Raw genomic sequence first — 25,440 nt, 5'->3', positions numbered from 1 at the left:
TTCCATGCTGAAACATGTCATCCAAGTAAATATTTTCAAATAAAGTTTTTAAGATACTGAAATAATTGCCAAACATCTACATGTTGGTCCTTTTGATTCTATAGAATTTTGAAAGTCCTGGTCATAACAAGAGTTTTGATACCAATATTGTCAGGATCGGAACAATAACACTAAAGATGTGCACAAAATGTAAAATTTAAGAAAAAAAGATTATTGAACTCAGAAATCGGAGACCAGGAATTAATTGTAGAGCTATGGTTTCTTGGAAAAAACATTTTAGAACTGACCGTAGATAACGGCCTTTTTTCAAATTTTTTTGTTCCATACATATCGATGCACCCTAATGTACATGCATAAAATATTTGTAGATAATATCACTTGAATAAGAAAAATATTATTATCTATTCATTTTATTCCAATTCCATCATTATTGTTATCCCTGAAGATAAACGACTCAGAAAATATATTTTGATTAGATGACACAATATTTTGAAATTACAAACTAAAAGATATTTTAATTTTAAATGTTTCGAAATTATTGTCAAATAAAAAAAAATTGCTCTGATAAAACTTAACTAAACTGTTGAAAAGCATAAATAAACAATTATTTTTTTTATAAACTCGTATATGCATACATGTAATAATTATTTTTTGTAATTTAAAGCCATATCACATTCGGAAATTATTACAATATTAGTTATCATTAAGAGTTTAGTTCTTATGGAGATTTTAACACTTTGCTGTGTGAACATCGCTTGCAGCATAATAAATTCAAATTATAGCTCACATATCTTTATTCTTCGATTTGGGGTTGATTTCTGTCATCTTGCATCCTCATTCGCATACAGAGATGCTCTAAAAGAGTTTTCAAACTTTTCTAAATTATGCAAAAATAAGGAAAATTTTTGCTCCTTGGGGATATTTTTCTGTTCAGTGAATTGTTGTTGATGCCAAAACTGATTTTCATCGAATGCAAGGGTTGTCAACTTTTTCTGTATTTGAAAACCCGCAGCTAATATGACAGACTGTCGCCCCATTTTCCCCAACTCCATACCATACCCTTCACAACCCACACACGTGTCACGGGACTCGATTTAAATAAGTTCGACGAGCAGTAAAGTTGACAAACAGTTATTGTTTTTGTTGTAGTTAGTAGAGAAATCATCCACCCCCCCCTCCCATCCGGAAGCGTTCCCCTTATCGACACTTAATGATGAAATTTCAATAAATGTCATTTGGTCTGTTCAAAGTGTCAATATGGCACCTACCAGATCCAAGCCCAGTTTGAATCCTTCCACATCCTCACACACCCACTTTCACACACACCCACTTATACACAATTCCCAGTTGTGTGGGACACAGCTGTCAGCTCGTTTGGAGCCCGCGTTCAATGCGTTAATAATGACACTTTTTTTGGTCGTTTGGTTGGTCGTGTTCGCCAGCTCTCTATCTAACTAGCTGGGTTCCCAGTTGTCCGCTCCGTCGTTGCAGCCCTTAAATTTAATTACTTTTTCATTGCTCATACGCACTGTTCAACTGTCAACAGACAGAGACAGAAAGCGAGAGACAATGGCCGCTGGTGATTGAAACTCGTTTAAATTTGCATGTAACAAGCAAGCGAAGAAATTGGCAACTGCGTTCGCACTGTGATTCTGATTGCAGACGGCGACGCAGCACTGCAACCCTGCCTCTCTTTTCCTTTCCCGTTGTCACCAAACAATCGAGTCACGTCATCAATAGTTGACAGTTTTATAGCCAGTTGTCGGTGATTGTCACAATGGCCATTTAATATTTGGACATTGCCACCCGTCGACGAGGAAATTGTTGGCTGAGCTGAGCCAACATATTTGATCAGTTTGCTGTGTACCTTATAGCGTTAGTCTACTGTCTGTATAATAAATACTCTTATTGTTAGTTGTGTAACAAATAAACAGATCACTAAATTGGGTATTCTTAAATTCAAAGAGAAAATTTCGTATACACTTAAAATTTATAATGATTCAATTTAAAAGCCATTTTAAATCTCTTGGAATTCCACTTCTGAGTCGGAGTCGCTTATGATTATAACGTCGTCAGTCCTATTAAAGACGTTCCTGGTCTCCTCCTTGTAGGTGAAGATATCTCGGGCCAACTTTTCAATTTCGCGTTCCAATTGATCAATGCGTTTGTCAATTGTGAACTTTTTCTGTTGTCTCTTCAACGACCTTGAGATGTATTTACGCAATTTCACCGTACTTTCAGTCTACAAATAACGTTCTTGAATTAGAAGGTGTTGAAACGAATTTCCAAGCATTAACCTTACCATTTTATAAGACTTTTTTTTATTCCGTTGAAGATCACATAAAATGCACAATTATGTGCATACATACATATGTATGTATTTAATTGATTGCGGTACTTGGCGGTATATCGGAAAGCACTACCTATCGGTATCGATATCCATAGATGCTTGCAAGTTTGATAAATGTACATGTATTAAACAGTAGAGCTGTTCAATTGAAGGATTAATCTTAGTCGTTCAATATTGGATGCAATGTTGCCAACTCTTTAGACAAAAAAATATCTATTTCTGATAGGAAGAGCATCCAAAAAGTAGTTATTAATAAAACATGAATTATTTTGTCTTGATCGACAAAGTCGTCATTGACATCGGAATTGTATATTCCAACATTTTAGGTTAGTGATATCAATTATCAATTAATCAACGCAAAGAGATCACAGTTTGCCGCAAATTTGTTATGCATAGCTTAAAATCCATTTTGATTAGGGTTAATATTTTTCTTCCCTAAAGGTGATTCACACTTGCTTAAGCCATATCAAACCGAGATCTGAATCTGTTTTAGGAATACCCTAACTGTCATGGACTGAGGGGCCAAATTTTCTTTTGCGTATTAAAATAGTCAGATTTCCGGCTGAAAGCAGTATAATATTTTTAGCAACAGAACTTTAAAAATAGCTAAAACTAGCTATTAAATAGCTAACCAGTACCATTCATTTTACTTAGGTCCATAATAGAGAGGGGCCGAAAAGTCAGGATTTTACACTTACTTTTTATTTGGATAATATCATTCACACATATATACTTTCGGTGCACATCGATGTGTTTATCAAGTTTAATTTTCTACCTATCAAATGCGTAAACAAGAAAAAACATGAATCGCTAAAATTAGCAAAGAAAATAAATCAGGTTTTTACATAACAAGTAAATTTAAAATATTCTTCGGTTTTGGAAAAAAATTAAGAATTTAAGAAAAGTAAATACAATTTTGTCTATGTTGTATAATAATTTCGGGCCGGGCTGGGGGCAAGCCGGGCCTTGTTGAAAATATGGCATCAAAAAGAAGGCCCGTGCCCATCTCTAGTCCATAGTAAATATCGCAGTGGACTCAATGTTTGGCGATTTTTCGGACACTTTCAGTTGTATGGCATGAGTTTCTTAGAATTCTTTTGCTTAGTGGTCTTATATTATAGCTCGTTTTAAAACAAATTAACAAAAAACCATTGCTGCTTGAAAAAAGTTCTGAATATTAAAATTCTCCAAAGATAGCAAAACTTAAAATTTAAACATATATATATAATCGTTTTCAGGTGCCTAAAGTGCTTGTAAATAGTAAGATACAGGATTGGAAAATACAATTTAAAAGTTAATCAATATCTAATCTTCATTTGTTTCAGGAATATTGGCACCCAGAAGAACGAATTGCAATACGACTCAAACTTTGAGTGAAACCCACTGAACGAACGAATTAAATGAACCATAGTCATGGTTTTTGATCGTTCCTCCACTTTGGTGAATAGTTCAGTTGAACTTATTCTGAAGAAATCGAAAAAGTACATTAAAAGTCGAAATATTCTGGGAAAAACATGTATTTTGTAAGTAAATAAACAATTAAAGAGTACGCTCTTATTGTAGGTTAATCCCGTAATTTGTTTTCCATATCTCTCCGTATCTGCCTTTAAAGCTTAAAAGAGTTCGGGCAAATGTTGGTTTAATTCATCATTGGCCATTATGTCAGAGAACAGATTTTCATAATGAGTATTTCATTGAAGACCCGTTGCTCGACTCGATAGTCAGTCGGAGAGGGTTTCCCGTTTACTTGCGGTTTTGTGCGAATTCAAAGCCCGCCGCTGGCAGCTCACCACATTTCCGGCTTCGAGTCGTGTGTGAAATATTAAAATTCAATTAAAATGGCGTTAATCCCGACAGCCAGCAGGCAATAATGCTGCCAACGTCTGTCATAATTGTCAACTCTTTGGACATCCATCCACGTCATGTACAGCGCTCCCCACTTGCCATAATGATGCTCATCAACGGCAGCTCCAGGTCCTCCTCTTATAGTATGTTATGCTGCTGTCCTCAATGACTCAATGGCGACTGCTGATTTTAAAACTCGCATGCAAATTGCACTTCAGACATCCATTTATGATCAATGGGCCTCCCTCTGGCCAATCCGGCAACTGGTCAACGATAATGGTTAATTAATAAATATCTCGCTTCTCTGTGCACTGTTCTCTGTTCTCTTTTCTACTTGTTCCGTTGAGTGAGGATGATTAACACTTGTCCCACTCATATAAACAGGGTCTAGACTAAAGTGGACCTCTCTATTCAGTGTTGTCAATTAAGATTGTCTGAATTATCTAGTCTATTTTCACATGGCTAACAGTCTTTTAATTTGAAGAACAAACACTTCACAAAATTATTTGAATTTGTAGTTTTGCCTTTTTAAAAAATTTTATTTATGTTTGAATCACCGACATTTCAAACCGTTGTTTTCTTCGAAATTTCGGTGATTCTTAAATGTCGGACTCTTAATTTTTTAAACATATTTTAGAAGTCCCAAACTTGACTACCACAAATTTTTACTAAAGTATTAATCTTATTGAGTTTAGTTTCATAAAATTTCTTATTTAAATTCAAATTTTATTCATGCATTTTCATTTAATTTAACAAATAATTGAATTTAACTTATTTTTTTTTAAATTTATATTTTTAAAATCTATCAAATTTTAGCTGTTCATAACCTGGAAGAGGACTCTCTTATTGATAACCAGTTAATTCTTTAAAAGGTACATTTAGTTATTGCCTGCTCGATAAATATCTTTATTTTAAAGGCAATTGAATAGAAAAAATACATCTCGTCTCGTTTCCTTTTGTCAAGTATCTGAGATGTCTGTTTGATTAGGCGTGCTGGCAGCCAAATAAATACCAATAAACAGGTAGTCACACACACATACACACACAATCTCAGACAACAGACAAAGTGAACTCTTCACAGCTTCAAGGTGTCAACTGTACACGCACTCACACTCTGTGGAAGAGTGAAGAACCAATACCAGGACGACACCCTCTCGTTCACCCCACTCAATTGAGCCACTTGAACCATCGAATGGCGCTGCTTGAGTCAATATTTGAAAGCGTGCAAAAGTTTTACTAACAACTTTTTCGCAACAGTTGGACTGAGTTCAAGTTGGAGACTAGTCTCGCTGGGGAAACTAAAGAGCTGGAAACTGGGAGAGTCTTCCCTCTGTCTAGGCGGGGCGTTTCTTTTTTACCTTTGAAGTTGAAGTCACATTGGCAAACCCGAAATGCAGTCACAGGTTGGCGAGACTTGGTTTCAGGTGTGTTGCTGTTGTTGTTCAATTTTTAAATTGTACTATTCGATAGTCAAAAGAAGGTGTAGAAATGATATTGACTTTTGCCTTACACCATGGAACGCCTCATTGATTGCCCATTTAGAACCGCAAAATTTAATTTATCTGCCATCAGTTGATGTTCTTGCGGTTTACCAATACATACGCACTGTCCTCCATATCGCCAGACCCAAAAATTCCCCATTGCCAACCCCCAACCCAAACAATTCAAACCCATCTCGATTGTTGGCCCTTTGTTTGGCGTTTGTGTTTGGGGTTTTGCTTGGGGACCCATGTCAAAAATTGTACAGCAGACGCCCAGGCGCTTGGTTTTCTGATAACATTTGCTGCCGTTTTGTGTGTAGTCATGTGTGATTGCCTATCTGTGTGCAAGTGTGTGTGTGTGTGCGTGGTGTTTAAGATATCATCTGTCTCTGACGCGTACCAGTCCCAGTCCCAGTCCCAAAATCCCCAAGCCCCTAACCCAAGTATCATCTCCCACTCCTTCTTCCAGCTAGAGTTCAGCCTGCTCCTGGTCTGTCCGTTGGGCACTTCCGTTCTGGCTTTACCTGCCATTGCCACCTGCTGTTTGACACCTAAATTCGCTCATTGTTGGCAGCCTTAGCGCTACTTTTATGAACTTGTAGCTGCGACTTCAGCGCTCAAAGAGGAAAACCTCCTCGACAGACTGCTGCTCATAAGGGAATTGAAATGCTACATACATAAGATTACTACTACATATTGACATGTCTTTCGCTTCCTCCTCCACAACAACAATACACACTCAGTGTTGCACTCAAATTTCAGCACTTCATTCAATTCACAATTCGTTTCAACAATTGAAATGCGATTAGCGCCAAGGTGCGCCAGAGGATTAGATTCCAAGTCGAAGGGAAATTTGCCCCAGGACTGATTTTGGGTTTCGCTGCTATGGCAACATTTTTGATTTATGTGAAATTGAGTTAAATTCGCTTAGCTCACACATCCCGTATTCACTCTCCTCCCCTCTATACGCCCAGGCCTTCTAATCAAGGCTATTCACTGGCCATAAATCAAATTAAATGGCTGTCACATATCGCCAGTTTGGGCGCCAGTTCCTAGGCTTCCCTAGCTCCAGTTATTCTAACTGCTGTCAGCTGAGCATAATTATAATTAAAAGCCAGAAATGAGCGAGAAAATATAGAAAGGGGTTTGATTGCGCCGTGAATTACAGGCTTGCGATAGATTTAAAACTAAACCACCACAATAATTATAATTATAAATTTTTTTTGAAATTGCTCGATTAGGGCATAGCCCATTACTATAACAGAGTCGACTTTCTTCAGAGATTGGTTCCGATTATGTATAGGATATGAAGATCCTTTGCTAGAATAAAGGCTGCTAACTATTTTTGAACTGAGCTCAGATATTCTTAAGAGACTATTAATATCTTTAGAGCCCGTTTATTCAACGGTTAAAAAGATATTCTACGACAAAATGTCTAAATAATTATCAAATCAATGACAACAAACTACATCAATTCCAAAATTTAATATTTATTTAAAAGTCACGAAACATTTAAATTTTTTTTATAAGCAAAATAAATACAAGTTTGTCAAAAGGGTTATTCCATAACTTTAATTTTAAAAATAAATGAAAATTTCAATAAAGATCTTATATTTGTTGGTAGGGATCGAGCTATTTGGCAAAATGACTAGCAAAGTACCAGTATACTAAATACCTAAATACATGCTCTCCTTTATCTGCTGCATCCAATCATAACAAATTTTAATAAATACAATAACGAGGGATGCCAGAGTCTAACGTCAAGACATGTGTTTGTATTTAAAACGGAAAGAAATGCAAACTTGAATTAGGAACTTTGAATTTGAACCAGAGGCATGTGTTGGGTATGTTCGACTAGTCCACGAAGAAACAAAGAGGGAGAGTATATGTATATATATGTATGTAAGTATGGGGGGAGCTTTTGTTGAATCGGCAACTGAATTAAGGGCGACCATCGGAAAATGTGCCTTGCCGACGATGAGTCTTGCGCAAATCTTCCAGGTCTGTGTGACCTGGTCTGTAGCCTTCTCCTGTAACGGGATTTCCCACTAATATGGGTCAGGAATATATATTAGAAAGGACAGAGGGATGTATTTAGGTGAGTTCTAACCTCTGCACTTGGGTGTCTTTGGCTTCAAACCACCGACACCATCTCCATTTAGTCCCATGCCAGTTATTGGATTGCGCGAGTACATGGATACATGGTCAGATTCCCCCGATTGCTGCATCGAATTCCTGCCAGAATCACCACCATTGTTTTGCTCTGAGTAAAAAGATCTTAAAAATCTTTCAGATTGTGGTTATACTGTACTCACGATTCATTTTGCTGCTGCAATGTTAGTTAAAACAAAATATATAAACACAATATGTAGTAATTTCGCTATATGCCAGTCCTTAAATATGTGTCTATAAAATATAAACAAAAGAAAAATATATTATGTAAAATGATTCTTTTATAAATTTTGTCGGAAGAAAATTATGGTTCGATTTTAGTCGAATATAAAACTCAGACTAAATGAATATTGTTATATTATTGCCCTTGCGTAATTTTAAGTCAGCGACTACTGCTTGTTTTAATTTTTGGTTTCATATCAAGTTTTCAAAATTTAAAAACATTTCTCGGAGAAGTTGATTTCTTAAGATTATAAAGGAAAAGGAAGAAACCGAAACGTTATAAAAATATGAAATAGTAAATAATAATAATAATAACAAGCTAACCGCGACTACCCCTATTATTTATATAAACGGAATATAACCCGATCTGATCGGACAGTCGCAAATTTTCCATACTGGCTGTATACATTACTAATCGCCTTTCGCAAAGGGTGCTGCTTTCGTCACTAGCGCGGATTGTCGTCCGCAGTGATTATATCCCACAATCATATTTAGAAAATACCTTTTCAAATTTATTGTTTTCTTACCCGTTACTTAAAAAATAAGTAAAAGGGTATATTGTGTTCGCTAAAATGTCTTTGTCAGTAAACTCATTCATTCACTCATCCATATATCATCGTACAGGCCAAACCGCTCAAAATACAAATTTGAAATTTTGGGACAACAAAGTTATGACAATTTCATCGGGAGATAAGGCTGCTTTTTAGAATATTCGGTCTGGAATTACGTTAAAATTGAGTTCAAAGTTCACATGTATTTTCAGTTTACATGTAGTAGAGTTTGGTCAAGCGTATAGGATGTTCTGTTAGACTCACGCGCAAGGCTTCACGGCTACACTACTTAGGTAGTGAAGAGGATGGTGTCGTAGACTCACGGGCACGGGGTCGCGAGTTCGAACCCAGACCGAGAAAGATATTATTTTTATTTACTAATTTCATTTTATTAACATTTTTATAAATTTTACGATATTTAACAATGAAAAACTATTAAGTTATGAAAAACTATTCTGTTTTTTAGGTATTTCAATCAAACTTACAGATTCGCATTTGCACGCCAAGTCTCATCCTACTTAATCGCAGCAAGATCTGTTAAACAGAAGGGCAGAAATAGCTGTTTACATTTTTAAATAATTCAATCTCCTAAAAGTATGTAACTATATCCATTTCGACTAGTTATAAGTTAGGTTTTCGGTTATGTTTGTATTTTGGTTTTCGGTTAATCAAAACCTTTGTTTATCGGTTTTGTTACGATTACAGGAATTTTGTATGTTTCAGTTTAACTTCGGTATAATTTCGGCTCACAAAAAAAAAAAAAAAAAGAAATACGTGGTAGAAATATTATAAGAACGTGAATATAAAAAAACGTTAAGAAAAAAGATCTGTTGAATAAGATCAATATTCTAATTTAAAATCAAAATATGCGTAAAAGTCGTTTATATCCTTAACATCATAATTGAATTTAATGCTTGGCTGAAGCAAAACTAGCCGATATTCGTTAAGCATTGACTAGTTAATAACTAGTAGTTATTTCGTTGTGAATAATTTCCGTTTTTCGGTTTCGGTATGATATAAAGTCTTGTTTCGGCTAGGGCTTTATTTACGGTTACCAATTTCAACCGGTTAAAGGTTACGGTTTGGATTACTGTTTTATTCCCTGTTTTAAATTCATTATATTTTCCTGCACTTCGTTTCAATTGATTAGCTAAACCATAATGTGGCCTACAGCGGTAAGCAGCTGTTGTTTTCCCGCTCTGCAGTTGCACTTTCTCAGAGTTGATAGGCTTCAAGAGTAGCTAATTTACTGGAACCCCATCCACTTGGCATTAGAAATCCTTTTGACTTCAAAGAAGAACTGTTGCTTGAAGTGTGTGCTCCGAACTCGGAGGACCGGGTGCTCCTCAGTTCCTCAGCTCTTCACTTCCCCCGTCAGTGTTGCCAAACACTTCACGTGGTAGGCTCGCCTTTGACACTGTCAAACGTGCTCCTGCTGGCCATCCAAGTCCCAGCTTCCATTTTTCCCATTTTCCAGCTTTCCCCACTTCAAGTGCATTTGTTTTTTGGCTTTTGTTTTAATTGGCTTGCGTTGCAGCTTGGAGGAGTCCTTCCCTCCTGACAGGCTCCTTTGCTGCTTTGGTAAACTACATATCCCACCCACCCCTCATCTACCATCTCGCTCATTAAACATTTACTTGCAACGCTTTGTCGGCGTGAACTTTGATGTTGACTTTGCCAGCACAGCGTCCAGGACTCCCTCTACTCAATCTGCTCTTTAACCATACGCAGAAGAGATAACCACTTGAGATTGCATCTCTCGTTGCTTTGGCTTTGGCTTCTGCTTCTGTTTTTGCCTTTGCCAAGCTTCCAGCTCCCGGCTCTCGTTTTGTCTTGTGAAAAATGCATTTTGCCGCAATTTGTGGCGCTTGCTGCAAGGTGCATGTGTGGGAGTCTTATAGGTGTCTGTGTGTGTGTATGTGTGAGTGGAGGTTGCAAACAGCACCCTATGGTCGACATGTACTGCAGCTGCATCCTTCTTGTTTGTTGCGTGCATTTTTCACAAAAATTAACAAGAGATTTGTGCAAAATATGGCTTGCAGCTGTGGCAAGTTTACTTTTTTATAGCCAGATTTGACTTTTTTTTAGCCAGATTTAGCACACAAAGTTCTTAAATGAATTTTAATTGTGAAGAACATAGTATATTCGCTATAAGCAAGGTTGTTAACTTTTAACATTTCAGAAAAGACTCGATAGATTGCAAATGTTTTAAGCAACCCCATTTTTTTTAATTGACATTATTTTATACCAAAAAATTATATTTTCTGAATTTTTCCTATATTTTCTTGGTTTATTAACTCTAAACAATTATTTAATAAAGATTCTAACGTTTTTATTATATCTAAATAAAGATTATAATATTATTTTTTTGTATTATTTCGAAATAAATTTAAAATAAAATTATTGATAGGAAAATAGAAAAAATATGACTCTATTGTGTATATTGATTTCACTGCAAAATGTTTTTATTCTAGTGTTATATTAGTAATTAAATACTATAACTGAAAAATATTTTAAGAATAGAGAGTATATTTCTTTCAAATTATTTAGATTTTCGACTTTTCCGCCCTTTTCCGTTTTTACGAGTATAACTACTTTTTCGTTGATTGCAAGCCAATTAATGCTGCAACTGTATCAGCTGCACATTCCTCCCCGACTTCTGTGCTCCTCGAATTCCAAAAACAATCAAAATTAAAACGCACATGTCATAAATCAAAGGCTTTTTGCCCGAGACTAGTAACTAAACAATGCAATTCCTCCTGCCACTGGCAATCCTAGAACTCTCGTCGAGTCGACTCGAGTTCGGCATTGTCATGTTGTCTGTGGTTCTGTGGAAAGCGGCAATTCACTTAAGCCCCACACCGCCGACTTGTCCGCCAACATCTCCCAGCTCTATGTTAACTCCACTTGGTATCGTTTACCCAACCATTCAGAGAGCGACTACCTGTATTTATGGGTTTCCACTGGGCTTTTATCTGTGGCAGCAGCATTGGCAACGGTAGTTACATTCCATTCATAAATATTTTTCATTCACTTATTCTCCCTCTCTCGCTCACTCTACTTCTTTCTATCTCTCTCTAACATTTCGCCTTTTGCGTTCATCTGCCTTTAGCTGAATCTGAAGTTGAGCCGAGTTGTTGAGCGTTTGATGCCATTTGTTATTGTTGTTGTTGTCGTTGTTGCATTCGCATTTTAAGCACTCGTTTTGGAAAGAGTTGGAGGAGCTGGAGGAGCTTGAATCTTGCAGTTTGGAGCTCTATGAAGCGCCATTGTTTGCATATGTTCGCTGACTGCATCCCTTTGATCTTTTGCCAAGTGAAAGCGATTGCGGCTCCTATCCCCTTGCCCCGAGCTCCTTCCCACTAGAGGTTCCACTCTTCATGCGCTGCCAAAGTTAATTGCAAGGCCTCAAATCGCAGCTCTAATTAAAAAAAATGTATTTTTTTTCTATATATTTCGCATATTTCTGCAATTAAAATAGAAACAGTTGAAAACCGTCGTATGAAGAATGCAAGCAATGTCAGAAATGCAGTTTCCTTTTTTTTTTGGACTAATTAGTGTGGCTTTTGACCAAGAAACTGAAGGACACTCTGTGAGTGTGTGCAAAAGAATTCTAGATTAGAATTATAGACTGCACAAGCTCACTATAATTTTCTTTTTTTTTTTTTAAATCCGATTAATATTAAAAAAAAATATATTAATAATTTTATAATATCAAAAGTACCTTAATTTACGTTTATTTGATTGTATTAAAGTCAATTTGTCAATTTGTGTGAAGTAAAATAATAAATTTACCAAGCTGTTGTTCTGAGAAGGTGTTCCCTAGAAACCATGGGTCTAAAAACAAAATCGAGCTTCCCACTCTTAAAGCGAAACGATTGGTATTTTGTATTTTGGCAATGGTCTGCTCTAGGCCTATCTCTAAAAAAAACCCAAATAGAGCGACTTATTATGAATTTAGAGATAAGAATTAATTGGATGAATCCTATGCAAGTGATGGGGAGTAATCATCGTAAACAAATTTTATTAAAATCAGTTGTCGGAATATGAAAATTTTAATGATTTTAATAATCTCTAGAAGAAAAAATATGTTGTTCAATAAACATGAATATTAAGGGTCTCTATTTTCTTAATTACTTTATTAATTGTATTAATTTCAATAAATCACCACAAAGCCAGATGATAATTGCCTCTGACGAAACTTCTGTTTTTATTCTAAAAAAATATATTAAAAATATAATCAAAGTATTAATAAAAGCTAATTTAACCAAACTAAAGAAATGTTACTTAAGTTTGACCAATTTCAGAAGAAAAAGAAATCCCAAAAACTGTGTAGTATAAAAAATATTTTTAATAAATGAAAAGAGAAATATATTTAATTATTTCGAGTATTATTGGAACATATTTTATAGCAACTTTAATGATCTCACGACTGGTTCTGATTATTATAAAAAGAATGGGATCTGTTATTATACTAGCGATAGTTTTTTAGGCATCTCCGACTCTATGTAGTCTAGTCAGTATGGTCCCGTTCGTCTGTCCGTCTTTTTGTGAAAAAATTAATATTTATCTATACTGTAAAGGGTATCCCCTTGCCGGGTTTCGTCTATAGCCATTAAGTTTCCGGCAGTTATAAACATATAGTTTTATTATTAAGAGCTAACCTGACAACGCCTTTCTTCGAATTCCCAAAGAATTATGAAAAAATAGAAGAAAGACTGTGAGTTTTGAACTCTGATCTGAGTTGATAAGCTGTTATTCAATTGTACCGAGAAGATAATGCCGCTGAACTTGACAAACCGAGATGTCACAATATTTGGATTCCCAAATCTGATCAGTATATTCATGATTCTCAAGCGAATCACTTTGGAAATGCGGTTAATTTATCTGCTTCTCTTAACAGTTGTTGGTTTAAAGACCTGCGATGCCAGTAAGGTGTCCTGCAAGGATGAAAATGGCAAAGATGTGGACTGGTAAGCGGCACACTAAATTAATCTCAGCATTGCTCATAACAAATCAACTTGGCAGGTGGCACATGTACCTGTTACATAGGTATGGTAACGACGGACCGGGTCATCGATACTTGTATGTGACTAGTAATGATTATGGAGAGTGGAAGCTGTCCAATAACTTAATGGGCGACTACAACTCATTGCCAGAGAGGACCTTGAATCCGCTCTTTAAAAACGATGACATCCTGTTTGCGGCCTACAATGAAGAGTTTCCCAATGGCACCACATTCGATAAGGGCGGTGCTGCTAAGGGCGTGATAGCCTCTGATGGTGATACGGGAATGTGGCTGGTGCACTCGATACCACAGTATCCAAAGATGAGTAGTGACCCTTCTTCACTCGGTGAGTACGGACATAGTCTCCTCTGTCTTACACTCGATGTTAAGGGCGTGGAGAAAGTGGGTGATCTGCTGGTCCTTTATGAGCCACACTTCTACTACAAACGGAATCCACTGGCGTTAAACAAATTTCCCAAACTGAACCGTGCACTGCATCAAGTATGGCACACGGATGGTGTCCTTGAGAAGGATGTGGAACTGCGCACTTTGGACGGCGAGGAGTTCAGGCTCTTTGGCAGGAATGCTAACTCACAAAAAGAACTCTATGCCGACATTATAGCTCCCGCTCTGGATGTGAGCCTCTTTGTGAGAACCAATCATCCCACTTATTCAAAAGACAATATGCCCAGCATTTGCTACAATTCCAATATGGTCCTCAACGTCGATGATGTTGTCTGTCCACAGTCGCTAAATGTACATAAGTACATTTCTTCATCGGGTGATCACTCCAAATGGGCTGTCTCCGCGGAAAATGGCTTCAAGTTGTTCGACTGGCGGATTTGGGGAAGCGATTGGATCTGTGTCGGCGATCTCAATCGTTGGGAGACCCATCAAAGTCGAGGTGGCGGTGCCGTTTGCCACAAGAGCTCTCGAGTGACCGATCTCTATCGTAAAATGGTGCATAGCTACGAAAAGTGCTCCTAGAGATTATTAATAATATTACTAAATATATAATGAAATAACTTCGCACAAGTTTTAATAAAAAACTTTGAGAAAATAAAAATTTAAAATGTCGGGTATTATTTATATGTGTCAGATTTTAACCAAATTTAATTAGAATGTATAAAACAATACCAGGACCGCAGCCAGACTTTTCGGGGCCCGGGCAAAATATATAAGAGGCCCTATTTTCCTAATTATTTTATCAATTCTCTTAAATCTAAGTACACATATGTTTCAGATTGAAATAAAATCAAGAATTCTTCATAAAAAGTAGAATTTTTTAGTAGTAAGTACTTAAAATGAGTAAATGGGTGTACTGTACTCGTTGGAATGAATGTAACATGGAGAAGAAGTCAGCTTCGACCCTATATATTCTAATCGATATAGTCATATTCGTCGATCCGTATTTTTGTAATAAAATTAATATTTGTATATATTTACATGTACCGTATAGGGTATCCCATAGTCGGGTTTCGATTATAGTCATTAAGTTTCCGGCAATATTAAAAATATTATGTTAATATTAATAGCATTAGCGACTGTCAAAAATCCAACAGCTCAACTGAGAACGCCTTTCCTCGAATTGCTGTCCGAATTATGGAAAATATATGAAAGACTGAGTTTTGAACTCTGATCTGAGTTGATAAGCTGTTATTCAATTGTACCGAGAAGATAATGCCGCTGAACTTGACAAACCGAGATGTCAAAATATTTGGTTTCCCAAATCTGATCAGTATATTCATGATTCTCAAGCGAATCACTTTGGAAATGCGGTTAATTTATCTGCTTCTCTTAACAGTTGTTGGCTTAAAGACCTGCGATGCCAGTAAGGTGTCCTGCAAGGACGAAAATGGCAAAGATGTGGACTGGTAAGCGGCACACTAAATTAATCTCAACATTGCTCATAACAAATCAACTTGGCAGGTGGCACATGTACCTGTTACATAGGTATGGTAACGACGGACCGGGTCATCGATACTTGTATGTGACTAGTAATGATTATGGAGAGTGGAAGCTGTCCAATAACTTAATGGGCGACTACAACTCATTGCCAGAGAGGACCTTGAATCCGCTCTTTAAAAACGATGACATCCTGTTTGCGGCCTACAATGAAGAGTTTCCCAATGGCACCACATTCGATAAGGGCGGTGCTGCTAAGGGCGTGATAGCCTCTGATGGTGATACGGGAATGTGGCTGGTGCACTCGATACCTCAGTATCCAATAATGAGTAGTGACCCTTCTTCACTCGGTGAGTACGGACATAGTCTCCTCTGTCTTACACTCGATGTTAAGGGCGTGGAGAAAGTGGGTGATCTGCTGGTCCTTTATGAGCCACACTTCTACTACAAACGGAATCCACTGGCGATAAACAAATTTCCCAAACTGAACCGTGCACTGCATCAAGTATGGCACACGGATGGTGTCCTTGAGAAAGATGTGGAACTGCGCACTTTGGACGGCGAGGAGTTCAGGCTCTTTGGCAGGAATGCTAACTCACAAAAAGAACTCTATGCCGACATTATAGCTCCCGCTCTGGATGTGAGCCTCTTTGTGAGAACTTATCATCCCACTTATTCAAAAGACAATATGCCCAGCATTTGCTACAATTCCAATATGGTCCTCAACGTCGATGATGTTGTCTGTCCACAGTCGCTCATACATAAGTACACTCTCTCATGGGAGGATCACTCCAAATGGGCTGTCTCCGCGGAAAATGGCTTCAAGTTGTTCGACTGGCGGATTTGGGGAAGCGATTGGATCTGTGTCGGCGATCTCAATCGTTGGGAGACCCATCAAAGTCGAGGTGGCGGTGCCGTTTGTCACAAGAGCTCTCGAGTGACCGATCTCTATCGTAAAATGGTGCATAGCTACGAAAAGTGCTCCTAGAGATTATTAATAATATTACTAAATATATAACAAGATAACTTCGCACATGTGCAGATATTTAAAAAAGTTTTAATAAAAAATGTCGGGTATTATTTAAATGTGTCAGATTTTAACCAAATTTAATTAGAATGTATAAAACAATACCAGGACCGCAGCCAGACTTTTCGGGGCCCGGGCAAAATATATAAGAGGCCCTATTTTCCTAATTATTTTATCAATTCTCTTAAATCTAAGTACACATATGTTTCAGATTGAAATAAAATCAAGAATTCTTCATAAAAAGTAGAATTTTTTAGTAGTAAGTACTTAAAAATGAGTAAATGGGTGTACTGTACTCGTTGGAATGAATGTAACATGGAGAAGAAGTCAGCTTCGACCCTATATATTCTAATCGATATAGTCATATTCGTCGATCCGTATTTTTGTAATAAAATTAATATTTGTATATATTTACATGTACCGTATAGGGTATCCCATAGTCGGGTTTCGATTATAGTCATTAAGTTTCCGGCAATATTAAAAATATTATGTTAATATTAATAGCATTAGCGACTGTCAAAAATCCAACAGCTCAACTGAGAACGCCTTTCCTCGAATTGCTGTCCGAATTATGGAAAATATATGAAAGACTGAGTTTTGAACTCTGATCTGAGTTGATAAGCTGTTATTCAATTGTACCGAGAAGATAATGCCGCTGAACTTGACAAACCGAGATGTCAAAATATTTGGTTTCCCAAATCTGATCAGTATATTCATGATTCTCAAGCGAATCACTTTGGAAATGCGGTTAATTTATCTGCTTCTCTTAACAGTTGTTGGCTTAAAGACCTGCGATGCCAGTAAGGTGTCCTGCAAGGATGAAAATGGCAAAGATGTGGACTGGTAAGCGGCACACTAAATTAATCTCAACATTGCTCATATCAAATCAACTTGGCAGGTGGCACATGTACCTGTTACCACAATACATACTGCAATATTTATATGTGACTAGTAATGATTATGGAGAGTGGAAGCTCTCCAAACACCTAACCAGCCACCAGTACTCTTTGCCAGAGAGGACCTTGAATCCGCTCTTTAAAAACGATGACATCCTGTTTGCGGCCTACAATGAAGAGTTTCCCAATGGCACCACATTCGATAAGGGCGGTGCTGCTAAGGGCGTGATAGCCTCTGATGGTGATACGGGAATGTGGCTGGTGCACTCGATACCACAGTATCCAAAGATGAGTAGTGACCGTTCTTCACACGGTGTAGGCGGACATAGTCTCCTCTGCCTCACACTTGATGTTAAGGGCGTGGAGCAAGTGGGTGATCTGCTGGTCCTTTATGAGCCACACTTCTACTACAAACGGAATCCACTGGCGTTAAACAAATTTCCCAAACTGAACCGTGCACTGCATCAAGTATGGCACACGGATGGTGTCCTTGAGAAAGATGTGGAACTGCGCACTTTGGACGGCGAGGAGTTCAGGCTCTTTGGCAGGAATGCTAACTCACAAAAAGAACTCTATGCCGACATTATAGCTCCCGCTCTGGATGTGAGCCTCTTTGTGAGAACTTATCATCCCACTTATTCAAAAGACAATATGCCCAGCATTTGCTACAATTCCAATATGGTCCTCAACGTCGATGATGTTGTCTGTCCACAGTCGCTAAATGTACATAAGTACATTTCTTCATCGGGTGATCACTCCAAATGGGCTGTCTCCGCGGAAAATGGCTTCAAGTTGTTCGACTGGCGGATTTGGGGAAGCGATTGGATCTGTGTCGGCGATCTCAATCGTTGGGAGACCCATCAAAGTCGAGGTGGCGGTGCCGTTTGTCACAAGAGCTCTCGAGTGACCGATCTCTATCGTAAAATGGTGCATAGCTACGAAAAGTGCTCCTAGAGATTATTAATAATATTACTAAATATATAACAAGATAACTTCGCACATGTGCAGATATTTAAAAAAGTTTTAATAAAAAATGTCGGGTATTATTTAAATGTGTCAGATTTTAACCAAATTTAATTAGAATGTATAAAACAATACCAGGACCGCAGCCAGACTTTTCGGGGCCCGGGCAAAATATATAAGAGGCCCTATTTTCCTAATTATTTTATCAATTCTCTTAAATCTAAGTACACATATGTTTCAGATTGAAATAAAATCAAGAATTCTTCATAAAAAGTAGAATTTTTTAGTAGTAAGTACTTAAAATGAGTAAATGGGTGTACTGTACTCGTTGGAATGAATGTAACATGGAGAAGAAGTCAGCTTCGACCCTATATATTCTAATCGATATAGTCATATTCGTCGATCCGTATTTTTGTAATAAAATTAATATTTGTATATATTTACATGTACCGTATAGGGTATCCCATAGTCGGGTTTCGATTATAGTCATTAAGTTTCCGGCAATATTAAAAATATTATGTTAATATTAATAGCATTAGCGACTGTCAAAAATCCAACAGCTCAACTGAGAACGCCTTTCCTCGAATTGCTGTCCGAATTATGGAAAATATATGAAAGACTGAGTTTTGAACTCTGATCTGAGTTGATAAGCTGTTATTCAATTGTACCTAGAAGATAATGCCGCTGAACTTGACAAACCGAGATTTCAAATATTTGGTTTCCCAAATGTGATCAGTATATTCATGATTCTTAAGCGAATCACTTTGGAAATGCGGTTAAATTATCTGCTTCTCTTAACAGTTGTTGGCTTAAAGACCTGCGATGCCAGTAAGGTGTCCTGCAAGGATGAAAATGGCAAAGATGTGGACTGGTAAGCGGCACACTAAATTAATCTCAACATTGCTCATATCAAATCAACTTGGCAGGTGGCACATGTACCTGTTACCACAATACATACTGCAATATTTATATGTGACTAGTAATGATTATGGAGAGTGGAAGCTCTCCAAACACCTAACCAGCCACCAGTACTCTTTGCCAGAGAGGACCTTGAATCCGCTCTTTAAAACGATGACATCCTGTTTGCGGCCTACAATGAAGAGTTTCCCAATGGCACCACATTCGATAAGGGCGGTGCTGCTAAGGGCGTGATAGCCTCTGATGGTGATACGGGAATGTGGCTGGTGCACTCGATACCACAGTATCCAAAGATGAGTAGTGACCGTTCTTCACACGGTGTAGGCGGACATAGTCTCCTCTGCCTCACACTTGATGTTAAGGGCGTGGAGCAAGTGGGTGATCTGCTGGTCCTTTATGAGCCACACTTCTACTACAAACGGAATCCACTGGCGTTAAACAAATTTCCCAAACTGAACCGTGCACTGCATCAAGTATGGCACACGGATGGTGTCCTTGAGAAAGATGTGGAACTGCGCACTTTGGACGGCGAGGAGTTCAGGCTCTTTGGCAGGAATGCTAACTCACAAAAGAACTCTATGCCGACATTATAGCTCCTGCTCTGGATGTGAGCCTCTTTGTGAGAACTTATCATCCCACTTATTCAAAAGACAATATGCCCAGCATTTGCTACAATTCCAATATGGTCCTCAACGTCGATGATGTTGTCTGTCCACAGTCGCTAAATGTACATAAGTACATTTCTTCATCGGGTGATCACTCCAAATGGGCTGTCTCCGCGGAAAATGGCTTCAAGTTGTTCGACTGGCGGATTTGGGGAAGCGATTGGATCTGTGTCGGCGATCTCAATCGTTGGGAGACTCATCAAAGTCGAGGTGGCGGTGCCGTTTGTCACAAGAGCTCTCGAGTGACCGATCTCTATCGTAAAATGGTGCATAGCTACGAAAAGTGCAACTAGTGGTTATAAATAAATCTAAAGAATTGTATTACAAATTATGTTGTAAGGAATCTTTGAATATAAGAAAGCAATTTCAGGCCCCCAAAATTTCTGATATCCAAAGGGTGAGCTTCTTTGTACATAAAAATTACTTTTTGCGCAGTGCCGAATGCCAATTTTTGCTTTTGTTTTTAATAATTTATATATTTATTTAAAATTTGTAGGTTAAACTGAATTTTGTTCGTCACAAAATTGAATATCAGAAATTTTGGGGCTAGAAATTGCTTTCGTCACTGGACTTTTAATTCGTGTAGAGGTTTTTTTTGTGGGATATCAGAAATTTTTGCAATTGCTTTTGCTTTTGACATTGTAACTTTATTTATGCTCGCGTTGCTACAGCCGAGCATACTCTACTGTCGGAGACCCCATACTTACAATAACAAAAAAGATTTTCATAATAAGACTTGGATTTCGCCCGATCGTTCCTGCGACAGCTATATGATATAGTGGTTAGATTAGAACCGACTTTGGTCAGGATAATAAGTCTAACCTAAATGCATATTCTATTAGTTTAGTTACGATATCTCGTAAAACAAAAGAGTTTCATACTAAGACTTAATATTGGACCGATCGGTCCTATGACAGCTATATGATATAGTGGTCCGATTTGAACCAACTTTGGTCAAGATATATAAAACCAAGTTAAATGCATATTGTATTAGTTTGTTTAAGATTTCTCATAAAACAAAAAAGTTTTTCACAGTAGAGCTGGATTTTCGCCCGATTGGTCCTATGACAGCTATATGATATAGTGGTCCGATAAGAACTAACTTCGGTCAGGATTTTTAAAACTAACATAAATGCATATGCTATCAATTTGGTTAAAATATCGCACTAAAAAAAAGTTGTTCATACTAAAACCTAATTTTGACCCGATCGGTCCTATGACAACTTTGGTCAGGATATATAAAACCAAGAGATATCTAATAAAACCAAAAAGTTTTTGGTTTTAAAACGTGATTTTCGACCGATAGATAAATGTATTTATTCACTTAACAGGTAATATCTTCCAAACCCCTCAGCCAAAATATATGTTTCAAATACCAAAAAACGCGAAATTGTACGTATTACGTATCGTTATCGTTTTGTCAGAAATCGCCGAAATGTAAGCTAAAAAACTTTATTTCACCTGTAAAATGTTACCTAAGTACTTAAGAAATAAAGTTAAAAGAGCCCTCAATCACACCTTTCCAATGATATATAGAACATATCTGTAGCTTCTATGGTTTGGAAACGGTTCGATTTTAGCGGGATTTAGCGTTTTCCCGCTAAACTAGCGGTTTTTTCAAAAAGTCGTAAAGCAAAAATTTCTAGATTTTCGAAAAGGAATAAATCCTCATCATTACATCTAAGCTTTTTAGCGCTTTGATACAAACAGAAAAACAAACAAACTGACTTTTTATTTCAATTTGAGATGACCACTAAAAATTTAAAATTTCGTTATCCTTTGAACCAGTTGTCGGATTTGGGTCATTAAGGTCTCAATCGACGCGTATTTTTGATAAGAATTTTACCAAAAAGCCTCAACGGCTCCATAAGCAGCGATCGCATAAATTTTTCCCCTCCCACTTACACCCCCGTATCTCATGACCCAGGTGAATTAGAAAAAGTTTTATGCCATTTGTATGCCATTTTGTAAGTTAGGACTAAACCTTTCGATCGGTATATAACTCGATCTGATCGGACAATCTTAGCATTTTCCAACTTAGCTGCATATATTGTTAGTCGTCTTTTGCACCCTTCGTCACTAACGCGAACTGCCGTCCGCAGTGAAAGGTTACAAAAACAAATTAAAATGTATGTTCCTGATTTAAACATTATAGTTTGTTATTTTGCAAATATGCAAAATGTGCATATGAAAGGCTATGTATTACGACAAAACATTGATATATAATATTTTATCTGTTTATATTAATAAATGCTATGCAACCTGGACAACCTTCTACATCAACAATCTATTTTAATCTCATTTCGATACCAGGCTGCCAAAATGTTATCCAACAGTTTTTCGCGTGCGCCTCGCGCTTATGCAATAGAAAATATAAAGCAGATTTTCGTGTTGACAGCGCAATTTAGACGAATTTAAATGCTTAACGCTAATGTGGCATTAATGCCATGCAACAACAACAGTGCACAGTACAAACACATGCATGTGTTTGTAACATACGTGTGAGTATGTGTGCTTATTTAATCATTTATGCAGGCCTTATAAATTTTCATTAAAGTTTAATAAATTTTTTGGGGCAGGCGTCAGCAGCAGCTGCCTAAGCAGGCGACTCCTGAACTGTTGAATTTTGAGTCCTGTTGCTGCTGCTGCTGGTGCTGCAGCCTGTTGTCAGTCAGTGATTATGTAAATATTTCAACACAAATTAAAATCAAAATTAAAATTACAAAAAGCTGCCGCCAGAATTGCCCACAGGCAACACATGTTTCAGCAGCTCCTTGTGGTTCTGTTTGTTCCATCTTCAGTTTCTACCTCTCTGACTCTCGGTATCTCGGTGTAACGGTACCTAACACTTTGCCGCATCGTTGCCTGCTTAGAAATTGGAGCTTGGAGAGCTTGGATAGAGTGAGACAGAGAGAGAGAGAGAACTTTTCTCCCCGTGCTCCACCTCTTACCATGTGTGTCTTATGGGAAATTTAAATAAAGTCAGCAGGCAATTTATTTGCATTAACATGTTGTCTCTGTGTGTCTCTCTTTCCCACACCATCTGTAGATATATATTGTGTGTGTGTGTGTGTGCGGCGTATGTTCCTGTATGCAAATTTCCACGCCTGCTGTCAGCCGTTGTCGCTTCGTCATTTTGTCGTCTTGTCGTTGGCCGCTTCATTGAATTTTGCCATGCAATAAAATCAAATTGTTCAAAAGCTGCGCCCATGGCAATGGCAATAACAACAACAAATGCAACAATGGCAACATCAATGCAAGCCAACCGCGCCCACTTCCACTGCGCCGCCCACATTTGACCATTTTTTGATTTATTGCTCGACTGCAGTTTTTTTATTTTGCAGCCATCCCAAAAGTATGCTATGCTTTTTATTCACATTTCCCACTATAAATCAAAAGCAACAAAAATTTGTTGTTGCCAATGTTGTTGCTGCTATTCATATACATGGTTGTTGTTGTTGCTCTGTTGCACTCTTGTTGCCAGCCGCTGTGTTTAATCATTAACGTTTTTTCGTGCCATTTTTATTGTTATTAATTAATCAGTGGAAATTGTTAAAAGTCGCATGGGAAAAAAGCGCACGAAAATTGGCATGATAATTAAAAGCATACGAATTTTCAACACCCTTTCAACTGAACTACCGCATTCATTTTCTCAAAGTAAATAATTAAGAGATACGTTGAAATTTCCTTTGATTATAAGTATCAATTTAAATTTATAATATTTCAAAACTTGGTTAAAGCATATGCTTTTGTCACATCAATAAAATTAGACCTATATAACAAAATATTATATATTTAATTAAGACAAGTGCTAGCCAAATTGGTAAAGTTAAGCAAAACCTAATTTGAATTTTTGCAACTTTACCAATATGGGAACGGTGTGCACAATGTACATTGTATAAGTGACCATAGAAAATCCTTAAAATTAAATCACACTACTAATAGTATCACCGACACTTTGTAAAAAACTCCGGAATCACAGCCTGATACAATTAGATATAAAATTTACTTTACATTTGAAAATAAATGGAACACAAATTTTGTTTATTCAGGGCTGTCTCTTAAATTTCTAGAGAATTTATGGGCAATTGCTTTTGAAAACAACCATTCGACATATCAGAGATTTCATTTCTTTCCGAAACCAAACTGACTGAAAATTTTTATTCAATTTCCAATGAATTTTAGACATTTTCCATAACTAATAAATTTATTTTTTTTTTAATTCATCAAAAAATAAGAAATATAATTTTCTTTTTGTTTTCTTTAGTGGACCGATTTTGTAAATAACGTCTGCTAGCTATCAATACCATAATTAGTATTAATTGAAATGTATCCGAATGTTACTCTGTTTTCTGTCCATGAAAAAAGTGAACGCAATTGTCATATAACTCGGATTTCCGTAGCATTCGCAATGTAAACAGTGCATTCAGTTGGCATTCGTTGTCGCACTTATTGTTTATAATTTTTGTAATTTTAATTAAATAACTCGACATTTTGTTGATGCAATGGTTTAATTAAAGCATCGCTGATGGCTCACTTGCCAGTCGGCAGTTGGGATTTTGAGGCCATCAGTTTTAATTTACACTGGGTTTGCTGACAATGAAGTGTTTCCTTGCTGAGCGACAAATTGTCATCATTGGAGAGCAGGCAAACTAAATCAAAGTCAAGAACCGAAAGAAACTGACATTCTTCCCTTTACAGTTGACATGTTGAAATGTCAAATGGCATTTGCACAAATCATTACGATTAACAAATATTCGTTTATACACTTAAGAGGCTTCCACTTAAGATCCGTCCACTCCTAAGTACACATAAAAACAAATGAGCTGACGCCTTTTGTGAATTGGAATAGGGATGGGGATGGGGGTTGTGGTTAGGGAGTGAGAGGCATCTCCGTTTTGTGGACAGATTTGTGGCGTGTGTAAAAATGCTAAATAAACAACTGACTCAGTGCCAGATCGGAGGAATGATTGAGTGCACTTCATGTCGGCGAACCCGCTTGGATAACTTAATTTCCCGACACTTGATTGTGTTTAGCTCTTAACGTTGTTCACGCCAAAATAACTCGGAACGCTGTTTTCAATTTCACTTCAAGCGCCTCATAAAAATGGCAAATTGAGTGCCGCCCCCGTTGAGTCTCCACTCATATCAGACGAGAGTCCAATTCAAAAACCAGAAACCTCCTCTTTCCTGACCACTTGCAGTGTCTTGCTGGCTTTTTAACTAATTGCCCAACACGCAGGCCATCATTTTTGGCGCATAGTCGCAATAGGTCGGTAAACAAACAAGCTTTTGGCCATAAAATAGCGTGTGGTAAAACAAAATTCCTCTAAGCAGCAAGGCAATATCGACTCGACTTTGCATTTACCGTGCGTAGTTTCTACAAAAAAGAAAACAATTTCTAATTGCAATGCAAACAAATTTTCGTGCACCGCAG

At 37.3% G+C, this 25,440-nt stretch overlaps 5 protein-coding genes across 5 annotated transcripts; 4 read left to right on the top strand and 1 right to left on the bottom strand.

The window, feature by feature from the left end:
- Positions 1–7,421: 7,421 nt before the first annotated feature.
- Positions 7,422–8,080, bottom strand: LOC117787314 (microtubule-associated protein Jupiter-like). Its single transcript, XM_034625807.1, has 3 exons — positions 7,992–8,080; positions 7,787–7,939; positions 7,422–7,724 (listed from the first exon to the last, which is right to left on the bottom strand). Exons 1-3 carry the CDS (start codon positions 7,996–7,998, stop codon positions 7,618–7,620), a joined length of 267 nt encoding a protein of 88 aa, XP_034481698.1. The 5' UTR covers positions 7,999–8,080; the 3' UTR covers positions 7,422–7,617.
- A 5,320-nt stretch (positions 8,081–13,400) lies between these two features.
- Positions 13,401–14,656, top strand: LOC117788540 (plancitoxin-1-like). Its single transcript, XM_034627324.1, has 2 exons — positions 13,401–13,594; positions 13,650–14,656. The coding sequence occupies exons 1-2, from the start codon at positions 13,401–13,403 to the stop codon at positions 14,614–14,616; spliced, it is 1,161 nt and encodes a 386-aa protein (XP_034483215.1). The 3' UTR covers positions 14,617–14,656.
- Positions 14,657–15,309: 653 nt separating this feature from the next.
- On the top strand, positions 15,310–16,620 carry LOC117788539 (plancitoxin-1-like). Its single transcript, XM_034627323.1, has 2 exons — positions 15,310–15,503; positions 15,559–16,620. The coding sequence occupies exons 1-2, from the start codon at positions 15,310–15,312 to the stop codon at positions 16,520–16,522; spliced, it is 1,158 nt and encodes a 385-aa protein (XP_034483214.1). The 3' UTR covers positions 16,523–16,620.
- Positions 16,621–17,210: 590 nt separating this feature from the next.
- LOC117788538 (plancitoxin-1-like) lies at positions 17,211–18,509 on the top strand. The gene is made up of 2 exons (XM_034627322.1): positions 17,211–17,404; positions 17,460–18,509. Exons 1-2 carry the CDS (start codon positions 17,211–17,213, stop codon positions 18,409–18,411), a joined length of 1,146 nt encoding a protein of 381 aa, XP_034483213.1. The 3' UTR covers positions 18,412–18,509.
- Positions 18,510–19,190: 681 nt separating this feature from the next.
- Positions 19,191–19,572, top strand: LOC117788536 (deoxyribonuclease-2-beta-like). Its single transcript, XM_034627321.1, has 2 exons — positions 19,191–19,291; positions 19,347–19,572. The coding sequence occupies exons 1-2, from the start codon at positions 19,191–19,193 to the stop codon at positions 19,570–19,572; spliced, it is 327 nt and encodes a 108-aa protein (XP_034483212.1).
- Positions 19,573–25,440: the final 5,868 nt, after the last annotated feature.

The sequence above is a fragment of the Drosophila innubila genome (assembly GCF_004354385.1).
Source record: "Drosophila innubila isolate TH190305 chromosome 3L unlocalized genomic scaffold, UK_Dinn_1.0 0_D_3L, whole genome shotgun sequence".
Classification (NCBI taxonomy): domain Eukaryota; kingdom Metazoa; phylum Arthropoda; class Insecta; order Diptera; family Drosophilidae; genus Drosophila; species Drosophila innubila.
The sequence above is the reverse complement of the archived record's forward strand: the minus strand, read 5'-3'. Positions and strand labels throughout refer to the sequence as shown.

What these genes read in the sequence shown, in the direction of transcription:
- LOC117788539 (XM_034627323.1), top strand. Translation starts at nt 15,310, where the DNA reads ATGCCGCTGAACTTGACAAACCGAGATGTCAAAATATTTGGTTTCCCA. An exon ending in AATGGCAAAGATGTGGACTG is followed by an intron (nt 15,504 to 15,558) that starts GTAAGCGGCACA and finishes TCAACTTGGCAG; the next exon opens with GTGGCACATGTACCTGTTAC.
- LOC117788538 (XM_034627322.1), top strand. Translation starts at nt 17,211, where the DNA reads ATGCCGCTGAACTTGACAAACCGAGATGTCAAAATATTTGGTTTCCCA. An exon ending in AATGGCAAAGATGTGGACTG is followed by an intron (nt 17,405 to 17,459) that starts GTAAGCGGCACA and finishes TCAACTTGGCAG; the next exon opens with GTGGCACATGTACCTGTTAC.
- LOC117787314 (XM_034625807.1), bottom strand. An exon ending in AAAGACACCCAAGTGCAGAG is followed by an intron (nt 7,725 to 7,786) that starts GTTAGAACTCAC and finishes GACCCATATTAG; the next exon opens with TGGGAAATCCCGTTACAGGA.
- LOC117788536 (XM_034627321.1), top strand. Translation starts at nt 19,191, where the DNA reads ATGCGGTTAAATTATCTGCTTCTCTTAACAGTTGTTGGCTTAAAGACC. An exon ending in AATGGCAAAGATGTGGACTG is followed by an intron (nt 19,292 to 19,346) that starts GTAAGCGGCACA and finishes TCAACTTGGCAG; the next exon opens with GTGGCACATGTACCTGTTAC.
- LOC117788540 (XM_034627324.1), top strand. Translation starts at nt 13,401, where the DNA reads ATGCCGCTGAACTTGACAAACCGAGATGTCACAATATTTGGATTCCCA. An exon ending in AATGGCAAAGATGTGGACTG is followed by an intron (nt 13,595 to 13,649) that starts GTAAGCGGCACA and finishes TCAACTTGGCAG; the next exon opens with GTGGCACATGTACCTGTTAC.